Source organism: Podarcis cretensis (assembly GCF_951804945.1).
Source record: "Podarcis cretensis genome assembly, chromosome: Z".
NCBI classification, from domain to species: Eukaryota; Metazoa; Chordata; class Lepidosauria; order Squamata; family Lacertidae; genus Podarcis; species Podarcis cretensis.
Window position 1 is genome coordinate 30,090,183 of NC_137184.1, and position 21,320 is coordinate 30,111,502.

Genomic DNA, 21,320 nt, shown 5'->3' on the forward strand with positions numbered 1-21,320 from the left:
CCAGCTTGGCATCCTCTGACTTGGAGGCACCAGGAATCGAGTCTGGAACTTTCTGCATGCAAGGCAGGTGCTCTTTCCCACAAAGTCCTGTTCTTCCTTCTGGGCACATGCTTGTACACGCTCTAATACACTAGGGCACCAGCTATTTTTGTATTTGAAGAAAAGCAAGAGGTTTCCTGGCCAGGCCAGCACATTATGTCCCACCTGTGTTCTTTCTCCATATGAGTCACCAGTTGAGTATACCTTTGCTTAAACTGATCCGTAAGATTCAGGCTGCATTTGAAGTGTTGTACATCCATGTGAAGAAAAAGTAAAGCAATTTATCAAAGTCATGTCAGTCATAAAACACGCATGCTTCTTTTAATTTTTCTTGCTATTTGCACTCTGCTTTGAAGCCACTGTGTTAACCAGAAGTCTCCCCTTGTAAGTGAGGTTTTTCATCGCAAGCCTGATGAGCACTCCAAGCTTTGAGAGTGATAAAAAAAATGGCGGACTTCCTTCTTTTAGTCTCCAGAAGCCATTCTGACTAGATTTTCTTTGTCAAATCTAAAGAGATGCCAGCCTTCTTCAGTGGACAGGTCTGAAGCACCACGCCTCATATAGTACTCTATAGATGGCTTGTTCCAAACAACAACAAGGAAATGCATGCAGCTGCAGTTGGTTTCGATTGCTATCTGAAAAGTAAGCACAGGCAATAGCACTTGGGGAAATAAGAGAGGGGTGTCCAGTGCTGGTAGCCATTTATTGCCTTTCCCTCTATGCCAGGCACATCCAAGCTTAAGTTGCCTCCGATCTACCAACAAGTATCAAAAACTAGCAGTGCTCTACCACCCTCCAAAGCCAGATAGATAGATAGATAGATAGATAGATAGATAGATAGATCTTTATTTCATAGATACAGTAGTTATGTTTGGATATCATTATGACAGATTCAAATAGTTACTAGATGGAGAAGTAACTAAACAAGTGAGAAAAGTCAAACTATATTTTTATATTAGTTTGCACAGATCTGAGAAGCCAGCTTTTCTCTCTCTCTCTCTCTCTCTCTCTCTGTGTGTGTGTGTGTGTGTGTGTGTGTGTGTGTGTGAACTCTTTCCCTTCCGGGTTGCTCCATGATTCTTCCTTCCCTGCTTTCTCCCTCTCCCACTCCCTCTCCCCCTCCCTCCCTCCCTCCCTTCTTCAGGCAGCATCCCATTCCACTGCCAGCACTCAGCACAGCGGGAAGGATAGCAAGCCAGGGCACTCTCTTTCTCTCCCTCTCTTTCTCTCCCTCAGGCAGCATCCCATCCCACCTCACCACCAGTGCTCAGTGCAGCAGGAAAGATAGCAAGCTGGCAGCATATGCACACACCAGCTCTCCCTCGGAGGCGGCAGGGCAGCATCTCCCTCAAGTCCCCCCAGGAGCACAGCGATCAACCTGCGATCGACCATAATCAGTCTCAGGTTCCACCAGTCGATCGCGATCGATGTGTTGTACATGCCCACTCTATGCCATTTATTGCCTTTCCCTCTATGCATTCCCTCTAAGCCATGAGGTTGGTAGCCATCACTACTTCTTGCGGGAGTTACTTTTTTAAACCATTTATATTTAAGCTGCCAGTTAATCTTGTTGCTTGAAATTATTACTGTAGCAAATGCAGAAACAAAACTTGGAGTAAAAGAAAACACAGTTACTTGGCTTTCTTTGCAAGAAGCACTGCATTCACGGATTGCACACAAAAAGTTGTAGGACTATAATACCTGCATCTAGAGTTCTGAATCTAAACTGGGACAACTTAAAGCTCTTTGCTGTTCTCACGTTCTTGGGCATTTTTAAGCATTAATACAAGATCAGAGATTTGGATATAAGTCATTAATTAGTCACTAATTTGTTAAGAATTCCTATAAAACCTTTTAGCTGGCAAAATGCTTTTCTGGTTCAGAGCCAGTTGATACGTACAGTAGCTGTGATGGTACATTGCACACCCACCATTTAATTCCTCCTTGTTTTATTTAAAGATGCCTATAATTTCCACTCACAAATGTCTCAAAGCAACTTACACATCCATAAAATGCACAAAACTTACAAACAGTTAAAAACAATGCATCAGGAAATTTTATCTAAAAAGTGCTCATGCAGCAATATTAAAAGGATGATTCCTGCCCCGTTCAGCTGAAAGGTGAACATCACAAACAGGTAAGAAATCATACTATAGTAGATCCCAATCATAAGCACTCAAGGAGAAGACTTAAAATCCAATCTGTTTTTTGAGGTAAGTTCTAGTCTAGGGTGTAACTTCTACATTTTTCAAACCTGTAACTCTTCCCTCTTTTTCTACCTAGTCTCCCTTCCCAAACTCAGGAAGTTGATTAGGATTGCCCTTCTGGAAGAGGATATTGTGTCACAGCTGGAGAACTAAGCTGAGTCACCAGTTGGAATGCAAGTAAAAACTTCATTCATACAAATGATGAGATGGTTAAAACTGTTGGTACCCCTTCTGACTACAAGTGAGGATTACATGGTTCAATGTATTTTCATACTGAAAGCTTCCCCACACATAGAAAGCTAGCACAACAGTGAGAGTGTTCAGCTATAACTCTTTCCCCTGACATCTAGTTTTATATATGCAAAATTCTGATTTTATTTATTAGTACAGAGGGATTAGGAAAGTATTGAGTTAGAAGGGATTTCAAAGGTCACCTAGTCTAGTCCCCTTCATGCCAATGCAGTAAATCCACTGCTACACCATTCTTGATAGGTGGCTGTTTTCTGTTTAGTAACCTCTATAGACAAGTTCACTTCCTTCCTAGGGAGTCTGTTCCACAGAACAATTTTGCTTCATTTATATAATAATAATAATAATTTATTATTTATACCCAGCCCATCTGGCTGGGTTTCCCCAGCCACTCTGGGCGGCTTCCAATAAAACACTAAAATACAATAACCTATATGACATCCCTTCAGATATTTGCCTGTCCTCCAGATTTAAGCCCAACTCACAGAACATGGTTTGCAGACCCCTCACCATCTTTGGGAGGAGATGCCATGGCTCAGTGGCAGAGCATACACTTTGCATGCAGAAGGTTCCCCTTTCACCCTCTGGCATTTCCAAGTACGTCTGGGATTGCCCCCATCTGAAAGCCTGGAGAGCTGCCAATGATAAGATTTGGTAGAAGGCAGGTTTTCTGTGCTGCTGTATTGCTCTCTGTTCCAGATTATCACTATGCTGCAACGTCCAGAACTAGATGCAGCACTCCAGGTGAGGTGAATTTCTTCAGAGTGGAAGAAATTATTACAATCTACATATATTTTTGCTGGTGCATTAGCCCTTTTTTTAGCCTCTGCATTCTGCTATTAACTCACATTTCACCTTGTGTTCTGTTAGAAATTTCAGGAACTTTTTGTGTGTGTTCCTGCATATGCAAGCCCCTACCTGCAGTCTGAAGCGTGAAACAGTTGTATCAACAGTTTTTACAATCTCATCTGTTGCTTGTGTGAATGAGATTAGAGGTTCTAACCACTGATACCCTGTTGATCCTCTCTTTTGCTTCTTGATTCTCACAGCTGACTTAAATAATGAAACCAGGTCTGGGGAACTGGTAGCCCTCCAGATGCTGTTGGACTCCAGCTCCCATCATCCTCAGCCAGAATGAGCAATAAGGGTGATGGGAGTTGTAATCCAGCAACATGTGGAGGGCACCAGGCTAGAGAAGACTCTCAGTCAAATTTAATATGTCAGCAGCTTTTTGACTAATGTAGATTTAAGTCTGTACTGTTGAATATACAGCTTACAAAGTAAATACATACAAGTAAATAGAAGACAGGAAAATATAACTTGCCTGGCTTAACCTTTTTAAAAGTTCTGTTCCAATGCCCCAACCTGCCAAAACACAGTTCAGAAAAACCTCAGATGACAAAACTTGCAACATACCCATGTGAAAAATTTGCCTGCTTTGACAATATGCTATTTTATCTTCTTTGCCATGAGCCATGAACAAAATAGGAACATTTACAGGTAAAATCTAATGCATTATCCTATACACATACAAAAAATTTAATTTCTTTGAAATTGCAAAGAAGCCTGTACATTTATCATTATTTTAGGAAAGAAAAGGAAATGGAACTGCAAGGCTAGCCTCCTTCCACCTGGCTCCACCTCCTTCCTATCAGCCCCAACTAAGGATGGGTGAATCTATCAATTTGGGTTTCTCATTTTTTCACACTCAAATGCAGTTTTCCACATTGGCACATCACTTCACTTTTTAAAAAAATAAAAATTCTCATGAGAACTTAGTGATATTTTATTGTGCATTTTCCCTCATATATACATATATACGACTTTGCAATCTTCTCCGGCATATAGCTTTGCATTTTGTATGCTATTTTTACTAATATATGCAATTTTGTGCCCAGTTTATGCATTTTTCCACACATTACATGGCTTGGGAACTGTAGTGCAAAATTGAGAGAAGTGTGAATCTCCAAGGAAAGCTTGTGGCATTTCAGTTTGTGTATTGTTACAGAAAATGTGAATTAGGAAGCTTTGCCTATAAATGTGAACTGAATCTAGTTTCTCCTCCATCCCTAGCCCCAGCTAGCAGAGCTGATGATCAATGATTTTGAGAGTTGTACTGTAGTCCAAAACATTGCAAGGCACCAGGTTACTGATGGTTGTTCAATGTAGAATGTAAATATTTATTCAAGGTGTTTCCCTATACTGCCCCACAAAGCTGGCTCCATAGAATTATTAACAATAAGCATGAGTAACAATTAGACAATAAAACAAGGCAAAATGAGAAATAACTCAATATTGAAATCCTATTCTCCCCTTTCCTCAGGACAAAATGGTTCTTCAGAAGCCACCATGGTTAGTGGCAGTTAAAAGGTAAAGGGACCCCTGACCATTAGGTCCAGTCGTGGCCAACTCTGGGGTTGCGGCGCTCATCTCGCTTTATTGGCCAAGGGAGCCGGCGTACAGTTTCTGGGTCATGCGGCCAGCATGACGAAGCTGCTTCTGGCGAACCAGAGCAGCGCACGGAAATGCCAGGCAGTCTTAAATTCAGTTATTCACATTCCAAATTAGTGCAAAACTCCCAGTATAAACAATTTTGAAAAGTAATTTCCCTTACATGATTCATTTTTCACTAAGCAAGCCTGGATAGTGTATATGGTCTTGATGGTCCAAAGGAACGGAAAGCAATATGTTTGGCACCAGCTTGGTGCAGGAGTTAGGTGCATTTTATGCACATTTCACCCTGGTATATGCAATTTTGAACACTTTCCTTGGTTGGAGAACTGCACCGCAAATTTCAAAGGATGACTGTTTCAGTTTGCATTTTGTTTTGGAAAGTGCAAATTAGGTATGTTTTCCTTTAAATGCAAACTGCCTTGCCCTACTGGCTGGGGCTGATGGGAGCTAGGAATCCAACAATATATTGGGGGCCACAGTTTCCCTAACCCAGTTTTAGGCTTTAGGGCTAAGTGATGAGGACTTTATCTCCGGGGTCTTCCCAATCTCAGCCCAACTACCTAACCACACCCAGTGGCGTAGCGTGGGGGTGCAGGGGGGGGCCGCCCGCACCGGGCGCAACATCTGGGGGTTAGGGTTAGGGGGCGCAAATCCACGGGTTAGGGGGCGCAAATCCACGGGTTAGGGGGCGCAAATCCACGGGTTAGGGGGTGCAAATTACTTGCCTTGCCCCGGGTGCTGACAACCCACGCTACGCCACTGACCACACCTCCACACTGCCTCTCACTTTATTATGTGCAAACAGTATTATTTTTACCTCTATATTCATCCATAACGTAGAAGTCTTCTAAGTACAACAGCTTGCCAATCCAAGGGTCATAAGTATAGTAATACATAGCAAACCCTACAATGTCGGTATCTGGTGAGACACAAAACAGCTATTGTAAGGAAATAACCACTATTGTGTAAGGCTGTCAATCAGCTAGAGAATTATGAATTAGTTAATCATCTTAGACTGTATCCAACTAATTTCTACTCAGAGTGCACACATTTGTTTTAGTTTAGTAATAATCATTAATTTCCACAGGTCTAACTAACATTAGATACTACACCTTCCTTCTAAATGATCACTTCAACATAAATAGACCAGAATTTTACTGAATTTGGTAATGGCACCTTTTGTAAGAAGTATTAAATTTGCATTTTTGAAAAAAAAAAAATCTTTTGTCATGGCCTTCCAAAGGAGCCAGGGGAGCAAACAAAACCATGTGTAGTTATTTTTTTAAGCAAATCAAATTTCCTCAATATAAAAGGGCTTACTGTTTAATACAACAAAAGGAAAGAGAACCACACTGCTATAAGGAAAAGCCACTTCAATGTTTTTTTAATTAAAAACATTTTCAGTAACAAAGCCAAAATAGTCCCACACTAACATAATGATGCAATTGTGCCTCAGAAGCCCCATTAGTAATTCTGTCTTCCCCCTGAGCATACAGAGATTTTCTCCTTTCCTTTGCTGTCAGTGGTCCCACTTTGCCACCAATTTATTACTTATTTGTTTTATTTACTACATTTATATACCACCTTTTTCTCCATGGAGCTCCTCCTCCCCACCACCCCTATGAAGTAGTACTGGCCCAAGGTCACCCAGAGAGCTTAATAACTGAGTGGGAATTTGAACCAGGACTTGGTCTGACACCCTAACCACTATACCACACTGGCTCCAATCCTCTCTGCACTCAGTACCTGAGTTGGCTATTAGAGCAGCAGAGGCTGGTCTGTTTGGGTAGGTGGGGGCATTGCCCCTCCAACCTCTGTCTACCTTCCTCTAGCGTCCTCATGTCTACCTTCTTAACTGCAGTTAGACCAGGTTGTACCACTGCCTCTCAACTTCCCCCTCCTTAGTCCCATTGTTGCCCTTGTAGAACTCAGCAGCCAGGAGGATGGAGACATAGCAAATTAATTTCACTCTCTCTGTCATTGGCTCTGGCTCCAGTGGCGTAGCGTGGGGGGTGCAGGGGGGGCCGGCCGCACCGGGTGCAACATCTGGGGGTTAGGGAAATCCACGGGTTAGGGGGCGCAAATCCACGGGTTAGGGGGCGCAAATCCATGGGTTAGGGGGCGCAAATTACTTGCTTTGCCCCGGGTGCTGATAACCCACGCTACGCCACTGTCTGGCTCTACCTGTTGTTTACTCTGGTGCCACTTTCTGTTGGCCTCCCTGCCTTCCACCCTACTGGTCCCAATGGACACTAACCACCACTGTACAGTGGTACCTCGGGTTACATACGCTTCAGGTTACAGACTCCATTAACCCAGAAATAGTATATTGGGTTAAGAACTTTGCTTCAGGATGAGAACAGAAATCGTGCGGCGGCAGCGCAGCAGCAGCGGGAGGCCCCATTAGCTAAAGTGGTACCTCAAGTTAAGAACAGTTTCAGCTTAAGAATGGACCTCCGGAACGAATTAAGTATGTATCCAGAGGTACCACTGTATTAGATGCAGTGATATCATCTTGGTGGGTGGAAAGAAAAATAAGAGCCTATATTGCACTTGTCCTTTCCCCCCCAGAGAGCATTTTAATAGCTCAGACATAGGGAAGGATAGGGGAAATTGTGTGAGAGGTTAATTACCTCTCTCCCCCAGCACTACTGCGCTAAGCCAAATACCACCTCCCCAACCACTGACTAAGCTCTAAAAAAAAGACCAGGATCAAAGGGCTCACATTTTAGGTTCATGTAAATATCTTCATATTCTTGGTGGGGGGGTGTTAATTTCATTTTTGTTGCACAGTTGACCCATTCTCCCTCCCATCAGGATATGCCAAGAATTGCTTTTGAAATATTTATTAGCTTCAAAACACCATTTGCCATCCAGCAGGGTGGTATATACATCTGTGACTAACAGAACACAAATCTAAAAGCCTCTTTTGGATTGTGAAGCTATTGCCAGACCTTTAATGTTTAGCTGCTTTTTAAAAAAAGTTTTTTGAATTCTCCAAGCAATTAAAAGGATTGAGGCTGTCATCTTTTAGGACACACTATGTGCCTCTTGGTCAAATGGCAGGAGGTTCAACAACATGTGCTGAAACTCATTTAAAATTGCATAAAGTATTTTGAGGGAAGTAGCAATCCGTTGTTGACAAGCAATTCCAAAACAAAGTAGAATATTCTCCACACTTTAAATGTCAAGGAGTGCAAGTTACATGTTTTAGGTCCTGGATAACAGGGGGGTTCTTGTGAGGAGATATTTATTATTGCCTTTCACGTGAGTCTGCGATTTACAAACATAAAAATGAAAAACAGTTTCGAAAAAAATAGGAAAAATCCAACTAAATACAGGCTTGCAAACAATACAAAGTGAACATTTAAAGCAGAAACCTTTCTCTTGAAATGTAAAAGCTTGTCAAAGCAATAATGTCTTTTATTTCCCCCAAAAGTAAAGTGGGTCCACGATTTACCCTTAATTTACCTGCGCAATCAGAACCTCTGGCACACAGCTGAAAAATAGTTGGAGAGCAGGGGAAACCCACCACAGAAAGAGCCCTCCATTTTGCTTATCTGACTCTGGGAACTTCCCAGCATAAAACCCACATAAGTGGTGGGCTCACTATATCCCAATAGGGATGCTGTTCCACAGAACAGGAGCACTGGCAATGAAAACCCTGCTCTGAGTTGTTGGGTTAAGTTAGCTATATTGAATTTGTATTCTGTCGGTGGGTTCATGCTGTTGCCTTGTTGGGCTGTGTATGTGATAAAGGGGAGCCATGCTGAAGTGAAGGCATCCTCTTCTATTTCTCCCCATGTCAGTTTCAGTCTACTGGTTAGCTTTTCTAGTAAGGCTGTTTCCCATACTACTTGATACCAGTGTTCCATCTTTATTCCAGACAGGTCCCTCCAGTGTCTGGCTATATTGCTGCTGAGAGTAGGTGGGATATGAGCTCTTTATAGGGTAAGTGGGCATTGTTATCTTGGAAGATATTCAGTAGGGCGTGACTTCTAGTACCTGTTTAGTTATTTTGCTTATTTCTTGTATGACTGTTGTCCAGAAGAGTTGGGTTTGGGGGCATTCCCATCACATGTGGAGGTATGAACCTGTGGAGGTGCAGCCTTGCTAGCATTTTGGTGAGGTTCCTGGGTGTATCAGTGCCAGTTTCTGTGGTGTTGGGTACCATCTGTAAGTGAGTTTCAGAGTGAGTTCTTCTTGCTGATACGGATTTAAAGGGAGGTTTAGACCACATTCTAGTCAATTGGGTGGGGTTAATTTATGAGGAACGGCTAAGGGAGCTGGGCATGTTTAGCCTGGAGAAGAGGAGGTTAAGGGGTGATATGATAGCCATGTTCAAATATATAAAAGGATGCCACATAGAGGAGGGAGAAAGGTTGTTTTCTGCTGCTCCAGAGAAGCGGACACGGAGCAATGGATCTAAACTACAAGAAAGAAGATTCCACCTAAACATTAGGAAGAACTTCCTGACAGTAAGAGCTGTTCGACAGTGGAATTTGCTGCCAAGGAGTGTGGTGAAGTCTCCTTCTTTGGAGGTCTTTAAGCAGAGGCTTGACAACCATATGTCAGGAGTGCTCTGATGGTGTTTCCTGCTTGGCAGGGGGTTGGACTCGATGGCCCTTGTGATCTCTTCCATCTCTATGATTCTATGAATTTCACAGCCTATGTCGTTTTTTGATTATGTGAAGAGGGTTTGTGGGGCTTTGGAGCAGTGTTTTGTATACTGTAGATACCATCCCCTTGCTATGTCCTGTTGTTGTTAGGAGAAGACTTTTGAGGGTGGTCAAGAGCCTAGGGGCTGCTGATTTTACTGCTGGGTTGTTTAAGGTATGTAGTTGGTGGTGTGTTAGCCAGGATATTTATTTTGTATTTCTTGTGTCAATATGGGTTTGTTATTTTTGTAGAAGTCTGCTATGTGATATAGGCCTTTGGCTTGCCAGGTTTTTATCTGGAGATTTTGTGCTGCATGGTGAAATAGTGGGTGGTAAGCCAGGGGGATTAGTGGGCATGGGGTTGGGGACAGTTTGCCAACTTCTTCTTTCTATGTAAGCATGGTCTGTGTCAGGCTTCCTCAAACTCGGTTCTCCAGATGTTTTGAGACTACAATTCCCATCATCCCTGACCACTGGTCCTGCTAGCTAGGGATCATGGAAGTTGTAGGCCAAAAACATCTGGAGGGCTGAGTTTGAGGAAGCCTGGTCTGTGTGAACCTGTTTAGTGTGGTGGGGATTTTCCTTAGTTTGTTTTGGAGGAAAGTATATGCTGGGGTAGGGACGCGGGTGGCGCTGTGGGTAAAACCTCAGCACCTAGGGCTTGCTGATCGCATGCGGCGGGGTGAGCTCCCGTCTTTTGGTCCCAGCTCCTGCCCACCTAGCAGTTCGAAAGCACCCTTAAGTGCAAGTAGATAAATAGAGACCGCTTTATAGCCGGAAGGTAAACGGCGTTTCCGTGTGCTGCGCTGGTGCCGGCTTGCCAGAGCAGCTTCGTCATGCTGGCCACGTGCCCCGGAAGTGTCTCCGGACAGTGCTGGGCCTCGGCCTCTTAAGTGAGATGGGCACACAACCCTAGAGTCGGACACGACTGGCCCGTACGGGCAGGGGTACCTTTACCTTTATATGCTGGGGTGGGAGTGTTTTCGATTATGTCTCTCTCCAAGTGTACCCATTGTTTCTTCTCATCTTCTAGAATGTATGGGATTATATGGTTGGCGATGTAATATAGTTCTATGTTGGAGATTCCCCATGCTCCTTCTGAGGTGGGGAGGTGCAGGTGTTTCAGGCTTATTATTGGCTTTTTGTGTGAGAAGATAAACAAGTGTTGTTTCTTCTTGCCATTTGTGGAGTTGGGTTGGTGGAATCCAGATTGGAAGGGTTTGGAATAGGTAGGTTAATTTTGGAAGGGTAATCATTTTGATCATGACTATTATATCTGAGAGAGTGAAGTTAGTATTGCTCCATCTCATCAGGTCTTTGTTAATTTGTCACCATAGGGGTTTGTAATTTGGTGGTACAGTTTTTTGTGTTTTCTGGTTATCTGTACCCCTAAGTATCTGAACTTGGTGCGGCAGACTTTTATCTTTGTGATGTTGGTGAATTCTTTTTGGATATGGAGGGAGTGTTGAAGCACATAGCCTCAGATTTTGCAAAGTTTAACCCGATACCATTGCAAATGTGCTGAATTCTTTGGTTAAGGTGGTTGCTGTGTTGATGGGGTCTGGTGTTGTGACCATTAAGTCATCTGAAAAGAGCCCTAATTTATAGGTTTTGTCTTTTATTTCCACTGCCTTGATGTCGGGCTGCCCAGATTCGGATTGCTAGAGGTTCCAGGGCCAGGATGAATAGGAAGGGGGGCAGTGGGCATCCTTGTTTCGTGCACAATGTACTACCCATCTCCTAACACCCCTTATAGTCATAGGTGGAGCGATGGATGCCAAAAATTACCTAAGTTAGTTTCTACAGACAAACACACTTTTTGATCCAGGCAGGCAGGCAAGAGGAACTCAATGCTACATTCCCTCAAGGAGGGGTATAGCTAGGGTGGGATTTGCTATGGTGAGAGTACCAAAGTTCAGATAGGGAGACTTAGAAGGTTGCAGTTGAACTGGGAGCCTCAGCATTGCCAGTGATGAGGCTCTCCAAATGTCATTGGACCCCTCACCCACATCAAGCCCATTCAGCATATCCAGAAGTGATAAAGTTGTAGTCCAGCAACTTCTGGAGGCCCACAGGTTCCCCACCCCAACCCACCTAGACCCTATTATCTTCTGAGGTCCTTCTCTGGGTACCCCCACCAGATGCAGTCCAGTGGGTAGCTTCTTGAGGTGGAGCATTTTCAGTGTTGGCACTCATCCTATGGGATACCTAGTTATACAAATAAATGATAACTTTGTTTTCTTGAAAGCTTACCCTGCATTGCATCATCCTTATTTGCTTCTGCTATTAAACACTGGAAGAAAGGACGTGATCCGAAACCATCTCGAAGCAAATCTGAAATGTTTAGATAGTTGAATAAAGCACTAAAATATAGTCCCAAGATAAAAGAAGATTCATAATAGGTAGTAGTACTAAGTAGTAGTAGTAGGGTGGGGTGGAGTGCGAGGGAGGGAGGGAGGGTTAGGGTTTGTTGTTGGTTTGGCCTTGTTCTTGTTTTTATTATGTACCATATTCTTTGCTCTATAAGACTCACTTTTTCCCTCCTAAAAAGTAAGGGGAAATGTGTGTGTGTCTTATGGAGCGAATGCAGGCTGTGCAGCTATCCCAAAAGCCAGAACAGCAAGAGGGCTGGCTGCTTTCACTGCGCAGCGATCCCTTTTGTTGTTCTGGCTTCTGAGATTCAGAATATTTTTTTTCTTGTTTTCCTCCTCCAAAAACTAGGTGCGTCTTGTGGTCTGGTGCGTCTTATAGAGTGGAAAATATGGTATTGGGGGGGGGCGTATCTTGTATTTTTATGTTGCAAATCGCCCCGGGAGCTACAGATGAATGGCAGTATACAAATTTAATAAATAATAAAAATGAATAATGTTGCCACCAGCATCTTCTCAAAGTAGAATTCTGGGCAGGTGTGGGAGAGCAGCCATGATGGACTGGAGGGTGTGAAATCAGAGGTTCACCCAAACAAAATTGTATTGTTGGGGCTCTTTTCTTTGGACAGCAACATGTGAATTGTGTTGGCAAAAAAGATCAAAGGCCAAAACAGGCATCTCCACCAATATGCAGATCTGATGCAAGGCCAGACCACATGAACACCAGCCTTTTTGCTAAATCTGTTTGAACAGGGGTAAGTAGGTGCTGGTGGGTTTAAAATCCCTGCGTGTAAATAACCGGCATGTTAGGGAGATGTTAGACTAGTCTAATCTTAGCCAACCATAGCGTCCTCCAAACATCTTGGAGTCCAAACCATTCAGAAGGTGTCAGGTCATTCGAGCTAGAACCATCTTCCCTCACATTAGTTTTCTGTGAGCCAAATTACACTTGAAATGTGGATTTGCACAATGTGCAAGATTTCTCCCCCCCCCCAATGCAAATTGCAGTGTGTGTATGTGTGTGTGTGTGTGTGTGTGTGTGTGTGTGTGTGTTAGAAAGACGATCAAATCAGGACCATAGCAAGGATGGAAACTGGTTCAATTCCATCTCAGTTCTTGCTCTGATCCTAAAATTACCACCAGCATCCTGCCACCAGGTGATGCAAGTTGTATATAAAAATAAAGACGCCTGCCTTGAGGGGAGGCAGAAGTGAGGGAGCCCAGGCCTTCAGTTGGCATAAGATGATGTCAGTCTCCACCTTATATAATGTATTTGTTTTAGTGTTTTAAAATTGTAAACTGTGTGGTTCTTCACCTGAGGGACAGGGCCGAGGACTTGATCACATGTTACGCTCTGAAGAATGCCTGGAGGTCAAATAAATAGCAGCCTCCTAAATTTAACACAGGGACGCGGGTGGCACTGTGGGTAAAACCTCAGCGCCTAGGGCTTGCCGATCGCATGGTCGGCGGTTCGAATCCCCGTGGTGGGGTGAACTCCCACCTTCGGTCCCAGCTCCTGCCCACCTAGCAGTTTGAAAGCACCCTTAAGTGCAAGTAGATAAATAGGTGCCGCTTTATAGCGGGAAGGTAAACGGCATTTCCGTGTGCTGCGCTGGTGCCGGCTCACCAGAGCAGCTTCGTCACGCTGACCACGTGACCCGGAAGTGTCTCTGGACAGCGCTGGCCCCCAGCCTCTTAAGTGAGATGGGCGCACAACCCTAGAGTCGGACACGACTTGCCCGTACGGGCAGGGGTACCTTTACCTTTTACCTTTAAATTTAACACGCTAGGCATCTACGTTACCTGTTTCTGTTACTTTTACTGCATTAGGCATGTTTTCATAAGCAGCTAGTTCCTGCCAAGAGAAGAAACCAGAATATCACCAAAATAGCAAAGCAGACTTTAAAAACAGCAACACTATGAAAGATTGGAATGGTGTTGTTAGTGAAGGTCAGCTCCTTGATATAAGGAGAGCCTTGAGAGATTAGGCATATGTCCATCTAGTCAAGCATCCTGTTCCCAGAATTACCAATCGGATGGCCTAGAGCAGGGGTTTTCAAACAGTGTGTCTTGGCACCCTGGGGTGCCTTGGAATGATAGGGGCACCACAAGCCACACTGGCCTCTGCCCCTCCTTCCTTCCCTCCCTTCTCTGATGCCCTCTCTGTTTGTTGCAGCTGCCCTGGCTATAAGCTCCCCAGGTGAATGGTGCCTCTGCTAGGGGGTACTGGTTATACCAGGAGCTGAGGCGGACTAGGCAAGCAAGTGGGTGAGGGAACCCCGCCAGCCAGTCTACCAGCCCCTGCTGTTGGGAATGGATGGACAAGTGAGAGGCCAGGCAGGCAGGCGTCGCACTAACCTTTCTTGTGCTTGTGTGGAATAACTGCCTGGGAGCTGTGTCCGGTGCCAAAGGGGAGCCTTTCCACCATGCAGGCAGAAATGCTCTGAATGCCCTGAGATCTTTGGATGAAGGGCGGTATACTGATTTAATAAATGTAAATAAATGAATAAAGGAGAAGAACTTTGACATGAGTATAAGAAGAGCATGTGGCCCACCATCCTGTTCTCATAGTGCCCAACCAGATGCCTCTGGGAAGCCTACAAAAAGGACCTGGGTGCAAAAATATCCTCCTACCCCCTTGTGATTCAGAGTTTGTACATAGCCGCCATGGCTGGTAGCCATTGATTACCCTCTCTGTGAAACCAGGAGTGGTGGAAGAATTCTCACGCAAGGTTGAATATTGGTGACCCCTCCCCAACACCGACACAAGCAAAGTGATGGTGACAGGGATGCTTAGATTCCTTTCCAAGGTGCCATAGCTGAGCTGGGGGGGGGGCCTTCTGGCTCATGGACCTCATTAGCCGCAGCAACTTGCCCAAAATTTGATATAATATATGACACCAGGTGTGTCTTTGGGCAAAGACAGGTTTGCAAACACCAACAACCGGCTAATTAGAAGCTGCAGTTGTGTCTGGTACTCGCAGACAAGGAATGGAAAACATGATGTGGGAGCCTCTGATAAAAGGCAAGTACAGGGAGAGAACAGCAAGCTCCACCCACGCACCTGTACCATGAAATGAAGGGGGAGACAGAAAATAGATGCTCTGTCACTCCCCCTCCTCCCGCCAGAGGCCACAAAGAATCACCATGAGAACGGAGTATGTTTTTCAACCCTGGGACATCCGAGCTTTTGAAATTATTCACTGGTGTAATGCAGTACAGGATCATGTTGACCCGCTTATTTTATTAGGAGCCTTACAGAGTATCAGAACAAGTCAATGGATATTTGTTAGGCAGATTTGTTCTATGACTTCTACTTCTATTTATGTATTTTTCATAATCATAACAACAACAACAACAGCTACTACTATTTTGCTCCATAAATATTTGGGCTGTAAGCAATAGACTCTGTTGTATCACATCTATACATCTCTGCTGCCCACTGCACAAACCTTCCAATAAACAAATAAAAAAGAAATATTGTTTTTTTATGTGCAAGTTTTAAAGCAACAGACTGAGCTGGAAACAGGATGGAACAGATTTATGAGTGAAACCCTTCAAAGCAGAAACTTGGATAATTGATATTAATCATTGGAATATTCCATGCCATGAGCAACAAGATGCTGCTGCTTCTCTGTGGAACTTGCTAGCAGCCTGCTTTTTGTTCTTGTTACTTGCTGCTGCTTTTTGTTTTACCAAGGAAAATATGGAGGTGCTTTCCATAACTCAGTGGCAGAACCCTGGCTTTGCAGGCAGAAGGTGCTCAGTTCAATCCCCGTCATCTCTAGTTTAAAGGAACTCAGATAGCTAAGCTGATAAATTGTTCTGCCACGGAGATACCGCCTGCAGCAGATAGTACCAGACAATATAGGCAAGTTATAGGGAAGTAATATAATGGCAGCATCATGGGTCCCTGGGACACAATCTGCAAGCTATATATTGTTCATTTCCTTGTGGTGGCTTGCATAAAGAATACATGATTCCTTCTTAACCACGGTTAGATAAGTAGCTCAGGGTTCTTTCACATATTGAACAAAGCTTCAATGTCAGTGGGGCTGAAAAGTGGTGTGTGGTGGGATAGTTTCTGAGAATGCTGGGCGTTGGAACCTTCAGATCAACCTTCATCAACTTGGTGACCTCCATATGTTTTGGACTACAAATCTAGCTCTGGCTGTGCATAGTGGAAGTCCTTGTGCAAAACATTTAGAGAGCAGCAAGTTTGTAACCTTCCTCAGACAAAAATAGGGGCTTTTCTCACTCCCCACTCCCTACTGACCCTCCTCAACCACTCTACATTTTTTGTGTCCCGCCGCTAAAGCATTTCCAATCAGAAGGAGGGCGGGTTTCACCACCACTAGACCAATGGGACACAGCACACGCACCCTACACTGTCCTAAGGAAACCCCTTAATCCTGATTTTATTTTATTCTTCGGTAGATTTACAAAAAAAAAAAAAAAGTCGCACACAAGTAAATTTTTAGAAAGCAGCAAGATTAGAATGAACACACAAAGCATTTTTTTTTTTTTTAAGAAAAAGAAAAATCGACTCCTTGCACTCTACTCCCGCTTTCTTACTACCCAGGGTGGTCCTGCCCTCTGCCGGCCCATCAGAGCTGACATGTCACAAAGGGCTGCGCTTCCGCGGTGGAAGCTTCCCCTGCTCCTTCTCCTCATATATGCTTTACGTCTTGGCTGATTAGGGAGTGTCCAGATGTTGCGCGGACCCCCCTGGTTGAAATTATCAATTTGTCCCTTGACACGGGGACATTCCCAGGGGAACTGAAGGAAGCAGTGGTATGTCTACTCTTAAAGAAAACTTCATTAGATCCCTTAGACCTATCCAATTACCGCCCAGTTTCAAATCTTCCATATCTGGGTAAGGTAATTGAGAGAGCGGTTGCTGAACAGCTTGGTAGGTTTCTGGAGGAAACATCGGCATTAGATCCATTTCAGTCCGTTTTCCGTCCTGGTTTTGGGACGGAGACGGCTCTGGTTGCCCTAACAGATGATCTCCGTAGACAACTAGATTGAGGCGGGTCAGGACTGCTGATCCTTTTAGATTTGTCAGCAGCCTTTGACATGGTCGATCATGATCTTCTGGACCACCGCCTCGCAGACGTGGGGATGCAGGGCATAGCCCGTAACTGGTTGTGCTCTTTTATCTCTGGTCGGGGACAGAGGGTGGCACTAGGGAGGGAAATGTCGTCGTGCCACTCCTTGGTGTGTGGAGTGCCACAGGGCGCAATCCTCTCCCCAATGCTTTTTAACATCTTTATGCGCCCCCTTGCCCAGATTATCCAGAGCTTTGGGCTGGGCTGTCACCAATATGCTGATGACACTCAGCTCTATCTGCTGATGGATGGCCACACCGACTCGACCCCGAACACACTGATCAGATGCTTGGAAGCTGTGGCTTGATGGTTTCGTGGGAGCCGATTGAAACTAAATCCTTCGAAGACAGAGGTCCTATGGCTAGGTCGGGATGGCATGGGGATGAGGGACCAACTCCCTTCTCTTGCGGGGGCCCAATTAGTACCATTGCCTTCCATTAAGAGTTTGGGTGTAATCCTTGACGCCTCCCTTTCCATGGTGGCGCAGGTTACAGCAACAGCCAAGGCGACATTTTTCCACCTTCGCCGCATCAAGCAGTTGGTCCCTTACCTTTCCCGCCCTGACTTGGCCACAGTGATTCATGCGACGGTCATCTCCAGGCTTGACTACTGTAATTCGCTCTACGCGGGGCTGCCCTTGAAGCTGTCCTAGAAACTCCAGTGGGTACAGAATGCTGCAGTGAGGCTCCTCACGGGGTCTCTGCCATGGGAGCATATTCACCCAGTGCTTTTCCAGCTGCCCTGGCTCCCGGTGGAGTACAGGGTCAGATTGAAGGTGCTGCTTTTGACCTTTAAAGCCCTTCACGGCCTAGGACCCTCGTACCTACGGGACCGCCTCTCCCGGTATGCCCCACGGAGAGCCTCATGGTCCATAAATAGCAACACCCTTGTGGTCCCGGGCCCTAAGGAAGTTAGATTGGCTCGACCAGAGCCAGGGCCTTTTCAACTCTGGCTCCGGCCTGGTGGAACGCTCTGCCTCATGAGACCAGGGCCCTGCAGGATCTGATTTCTTTCCGCAGGGCCTGTAAGACAGAGTTGTTCCGCCTGACCTTTGGCTTGGAGCCAATTTGATTCCCTCCCTCCCTCCTTCCCTCTCTCTCTCTCTCTCTCTCTCTCTTTTTCTTTTCCTTCTCCTCCTGCGATGAGGCTACATTTAAATATTTTAATGTTCCATTATTTTAATGTATTTTATTTTTGTTTTTAAGTTTGTAATCATTCATCTTGTTTTTATTATTGCTTGTAAGCCGCTCTGAGCCCGGCCTTGGCTGGGGAGGGCGGGGTATAAATAAATTATTATTATTATTATTATTATCATCATCATCATCATCATCATCATTATCATTATTATTTACAGCAGCTGCCATGAGCTGCCCAAGGAAGGAAGCTGGCAGCAGCAGCCATGGAGAGGCAACGGATGCTCCCTCACAACCGCAGCTGCCAACACTGTCATAGCGCATGGGACAAGCGCCGGTTCATCTACTAATATTAAGTTTCTTCCTAGAGACACTTGAAAATCTCTGGGGATCATCAGTTCAGGTTTTGGTTGACTGTTATTGTTGTATTGATTGGTTTTCTTTTCCTTAAAATAAAAATTATACGAACTTCAAAAATATACACACATTCCAGATTTTCTCTAAAAAACAAACCAAACCAAACAAAATATGCCAAAACAAGCACACATCTAACTCTGGGTTGCCTCCATCATTGCTGCAGATTGGCTCCTGTTTATGGAAGCTGACAAAGTCCAAACAATATTTTTCAGGGAAGTCCCAAGGGCAGTGCCAGCACTCTTGATAAATTACGTCAGTTAGTAATCCATAGCTTTCCTTAGGGCACTGGCAGAGATCAGCCCAAGACCTCTCTGTTGGTAGGAGAGATAAAATTCTTCTATATGTTGCATAATGCAACTTGTTGTGCCTGTTCCTTGGAAACAGCTCAGATAAGATAGCTTCTCTGAAAGCAACAAACCACAATTTCTGGTTCCATATTTCAAGAGGCAAACTGCATGATTAGTTTTCCAGCTCAATATATGTTTTAATGTGTACCCTGCTTTGAGACGGAGAAGGATGCACATCCAATTTTGTCTAAGAGGAACTGGTACATACCAGCTTTTAAATGTCCTGGAGCATCAGAGCAAGAGCTCTTTGCACAGAAAGCAACAGGTGCGCCACTTGCTATCCTAAGTGCTGTTCTGTTTGCAAAATATACACCTTGCCTTAATCACTGGAATACTGGTAATGACAACAACTAAAAGGGGTAATTCAGTTTTAAAAGAGGAAAATAAATAAAACTGCTGACAGAATAGCATGGTTTGGACCAGTAGAAGAGAGTGGTGGAGGGGCCAGAAATAATAGAAACTGCATCCATTTTTTTCAAAATGCTAATTAAAGGACTGCTTTCTCTGCCTGGCTATCTCCTTGATTGCATTTGGGCAAAAAGTAAAGGGCTAAATTAGATGTGATGTTAAATGTGTTATTTGACCAAATGTGCTTGTGTAAAAAAAAAAAAAAATGTATACGGGTGTGGGTGGAAGGCAGGAAAAGCACGCAGGATCGCAATGATCGTGGGCGAAGAGGAGGGGTTTGTCATTCTTAGCAACCATTAACAGCACAGACCTGTGGATGTTTATTCAGAAGGAAGTCCTGCCGAGTTCAATGGGGATTACCAACCACAGAGAGCCAGTGTGGTCTAGAACCTGAAAAACCAGGGTTCATAATCCCCATGAAGTTTTCTGAGCAACCTTGGGACAGCTATAGTCTCTCAGCCTAACCTACATCACAAGGTTGTTGTCAGAAGAAGCATGCATGTTACGTCAAGCTTGTAAGAAGAAAGTGGGGTGGGGATATAAATTTAATGAAATAAAATAAACTTGGCTGTGCTGTAATAGCCCAGCACCGTCAGCCCTCCCTGCTCCCTCGGCTGGCCCCTGGGGGGAAGCCATTCCATCAGACGGCCAGACCTGGAAAGACAAGAAGCAGAGCGTGCTTGCTGCTGTGCTGGCAGAAGTCACACTCATTAGTGTCACCCATGGCATTACAGCCCCTAAAGACTTTTATTTTCTTGTCTGCTTTTGTATAAAATGAACCTATTAATTTTGTAAATGGCATTGGTTTTGCATTGGGGATTATTATGTGACTGGTTGTGGTGGTTTTATGTGGCTTTGCTATCTGCTGTCCTCTTCGTTTTATACAGTATTTAAAGAGTTTTCACAAATTATGTATTATTTTAATTGCCTAGTTTATAAAGTTTTATAGTGGCTCCTTTCTTATAAACCACTCTGGGATGATCTATGATCCTACAAATATTTAAATCTTCCTTCCTTCCTTCCTTCCTTCCTTCCTTCCTTCCTTCCTTCCTTCCGAAATTACTGCAATTATACTTATCTGCCAGACTAGCAGTTTATAGGATTCGACTGTGTTTCATGACATTCCCAAGCCCAGGGGTTGCCAATGGATACAATAGCATCTTGGAGAACTCCTCAGGGTAGCCCTGGTCATCAGGTAGCGAAGGTAATTACCCTTTTCTACCTTGAGGAAAGAGTGGAAGAGTGATGCTCTTTCTCACTTCCTCTTTCAGTGCTCAGATTAATTTTCTTGGATCCAATTTTTTACTCTGATCCAATTTTTACCCTAATATTTTAGAAGAAGGAAGTGTGTGTCTTTGTGTGTTTCTCTGTTCTTGTCTTTGGGTAGGGATGGGCAGATTCAGGGGTATGGGAGAGAGATTCAGGGGAAAGGGAGGCACCCATGCAACTCACTCAAAAATCCAAATGTGTCCAATGGCCTAAAAATCGAACTTTCCTTCCCTACAGCCTCTCTTCCCCTCCCCAACCCCCGCTTACTTTGATGAGACGCAGGATTTCCCTACAGTCCCGCGGTTCTGCTGGACGAACCCGGAAGCGGTTCAAAGAGTTGTCAGACATCCTGAGAGCATGAAGCAGCAAGGATGCTGATCACTTCCCACAAGGGAGCTTGAGTGCTGCTGGGCCTCTCCTTGGGGGACTGACTTCATTCACCATCTCCAACGGCTATTGTTAGCCAAGGCACAAAAAATAAAAGGTGGGAAAAAGATGTTATTCCTCCCCACCCTTCCCCACCCTGTTTTCTCCTTCCCCCTTTACATAGGTGGGGATTTGACTTCCTGCTGCTGCCCAGTTTCCATCCCACCTTGTGCTTCAGTTGGTGGTTGAGCCATTAAGCATATGTGGATCATATGAAGAGTCACAATGGGATC

At 44.5% G+C, this 21,320-nt stretch overlaps 1 protein-coding gene across 1 annotated transcript; it reads right to left on the minus strand.

Moving 5' to 3' along the window:
• Positions 1-334: 334 nt before the first annotated feature.
• SATL1 (spermidine/spermine N1-acetyl transferase like 1) lies at positions 335-21,272 on the minus strand. Its single transcript, XM_079961789.1, has 6 exons — positions 20,929-21,272; positions 13,780-13,831; positions 11,861-11,941; positions 5,767-5,868; positions 3,816-3,860; positions 335-670 (listed from the first exon to the last, which is right to left on the minus strand). The coding sequence occupies exons 1-6, from the start codon at positions 21,007-21,009 to the stop codon at positions 504-506; spliced, it is 528 nt and encodes a 175-aa protein (XP_079817915.1). The 5' UTR covers positions 21,010-21,272; the 3' UTR covers positions 335-503.
• Between the last annotated feature and the right edge of the window lie 48 nt (positions 21,273-21,320).

What these genes read in the sequence shown, in the direction of transcription:
- SATL1 (XM_079961789.1), bottom strand. Translation starts at nt 21,009, where the DNA reads ATGTCTGACAACTCTTTGAACCGCTTCCGGGTTCGTCCAGCAGAACCG. An exon ending in AAATCCTGCGTCTCATCAAA is followed by an intron (nt 13,832 to 20,928) that starts GTAAGCGGGGGT and finishes TTCTCTTGGCAG; the next exon opens with GAACTAGCTGCTTATGAAAA. An exon ending in CGTTATGGATGAATATAGAG is followed by an intron (nt 3,861 to 5,766) that starts GTAAAAATAATA and finishes GTGTTTTGGCAG; the next exon opens with GTTGGGGCATTGGAACAGAA.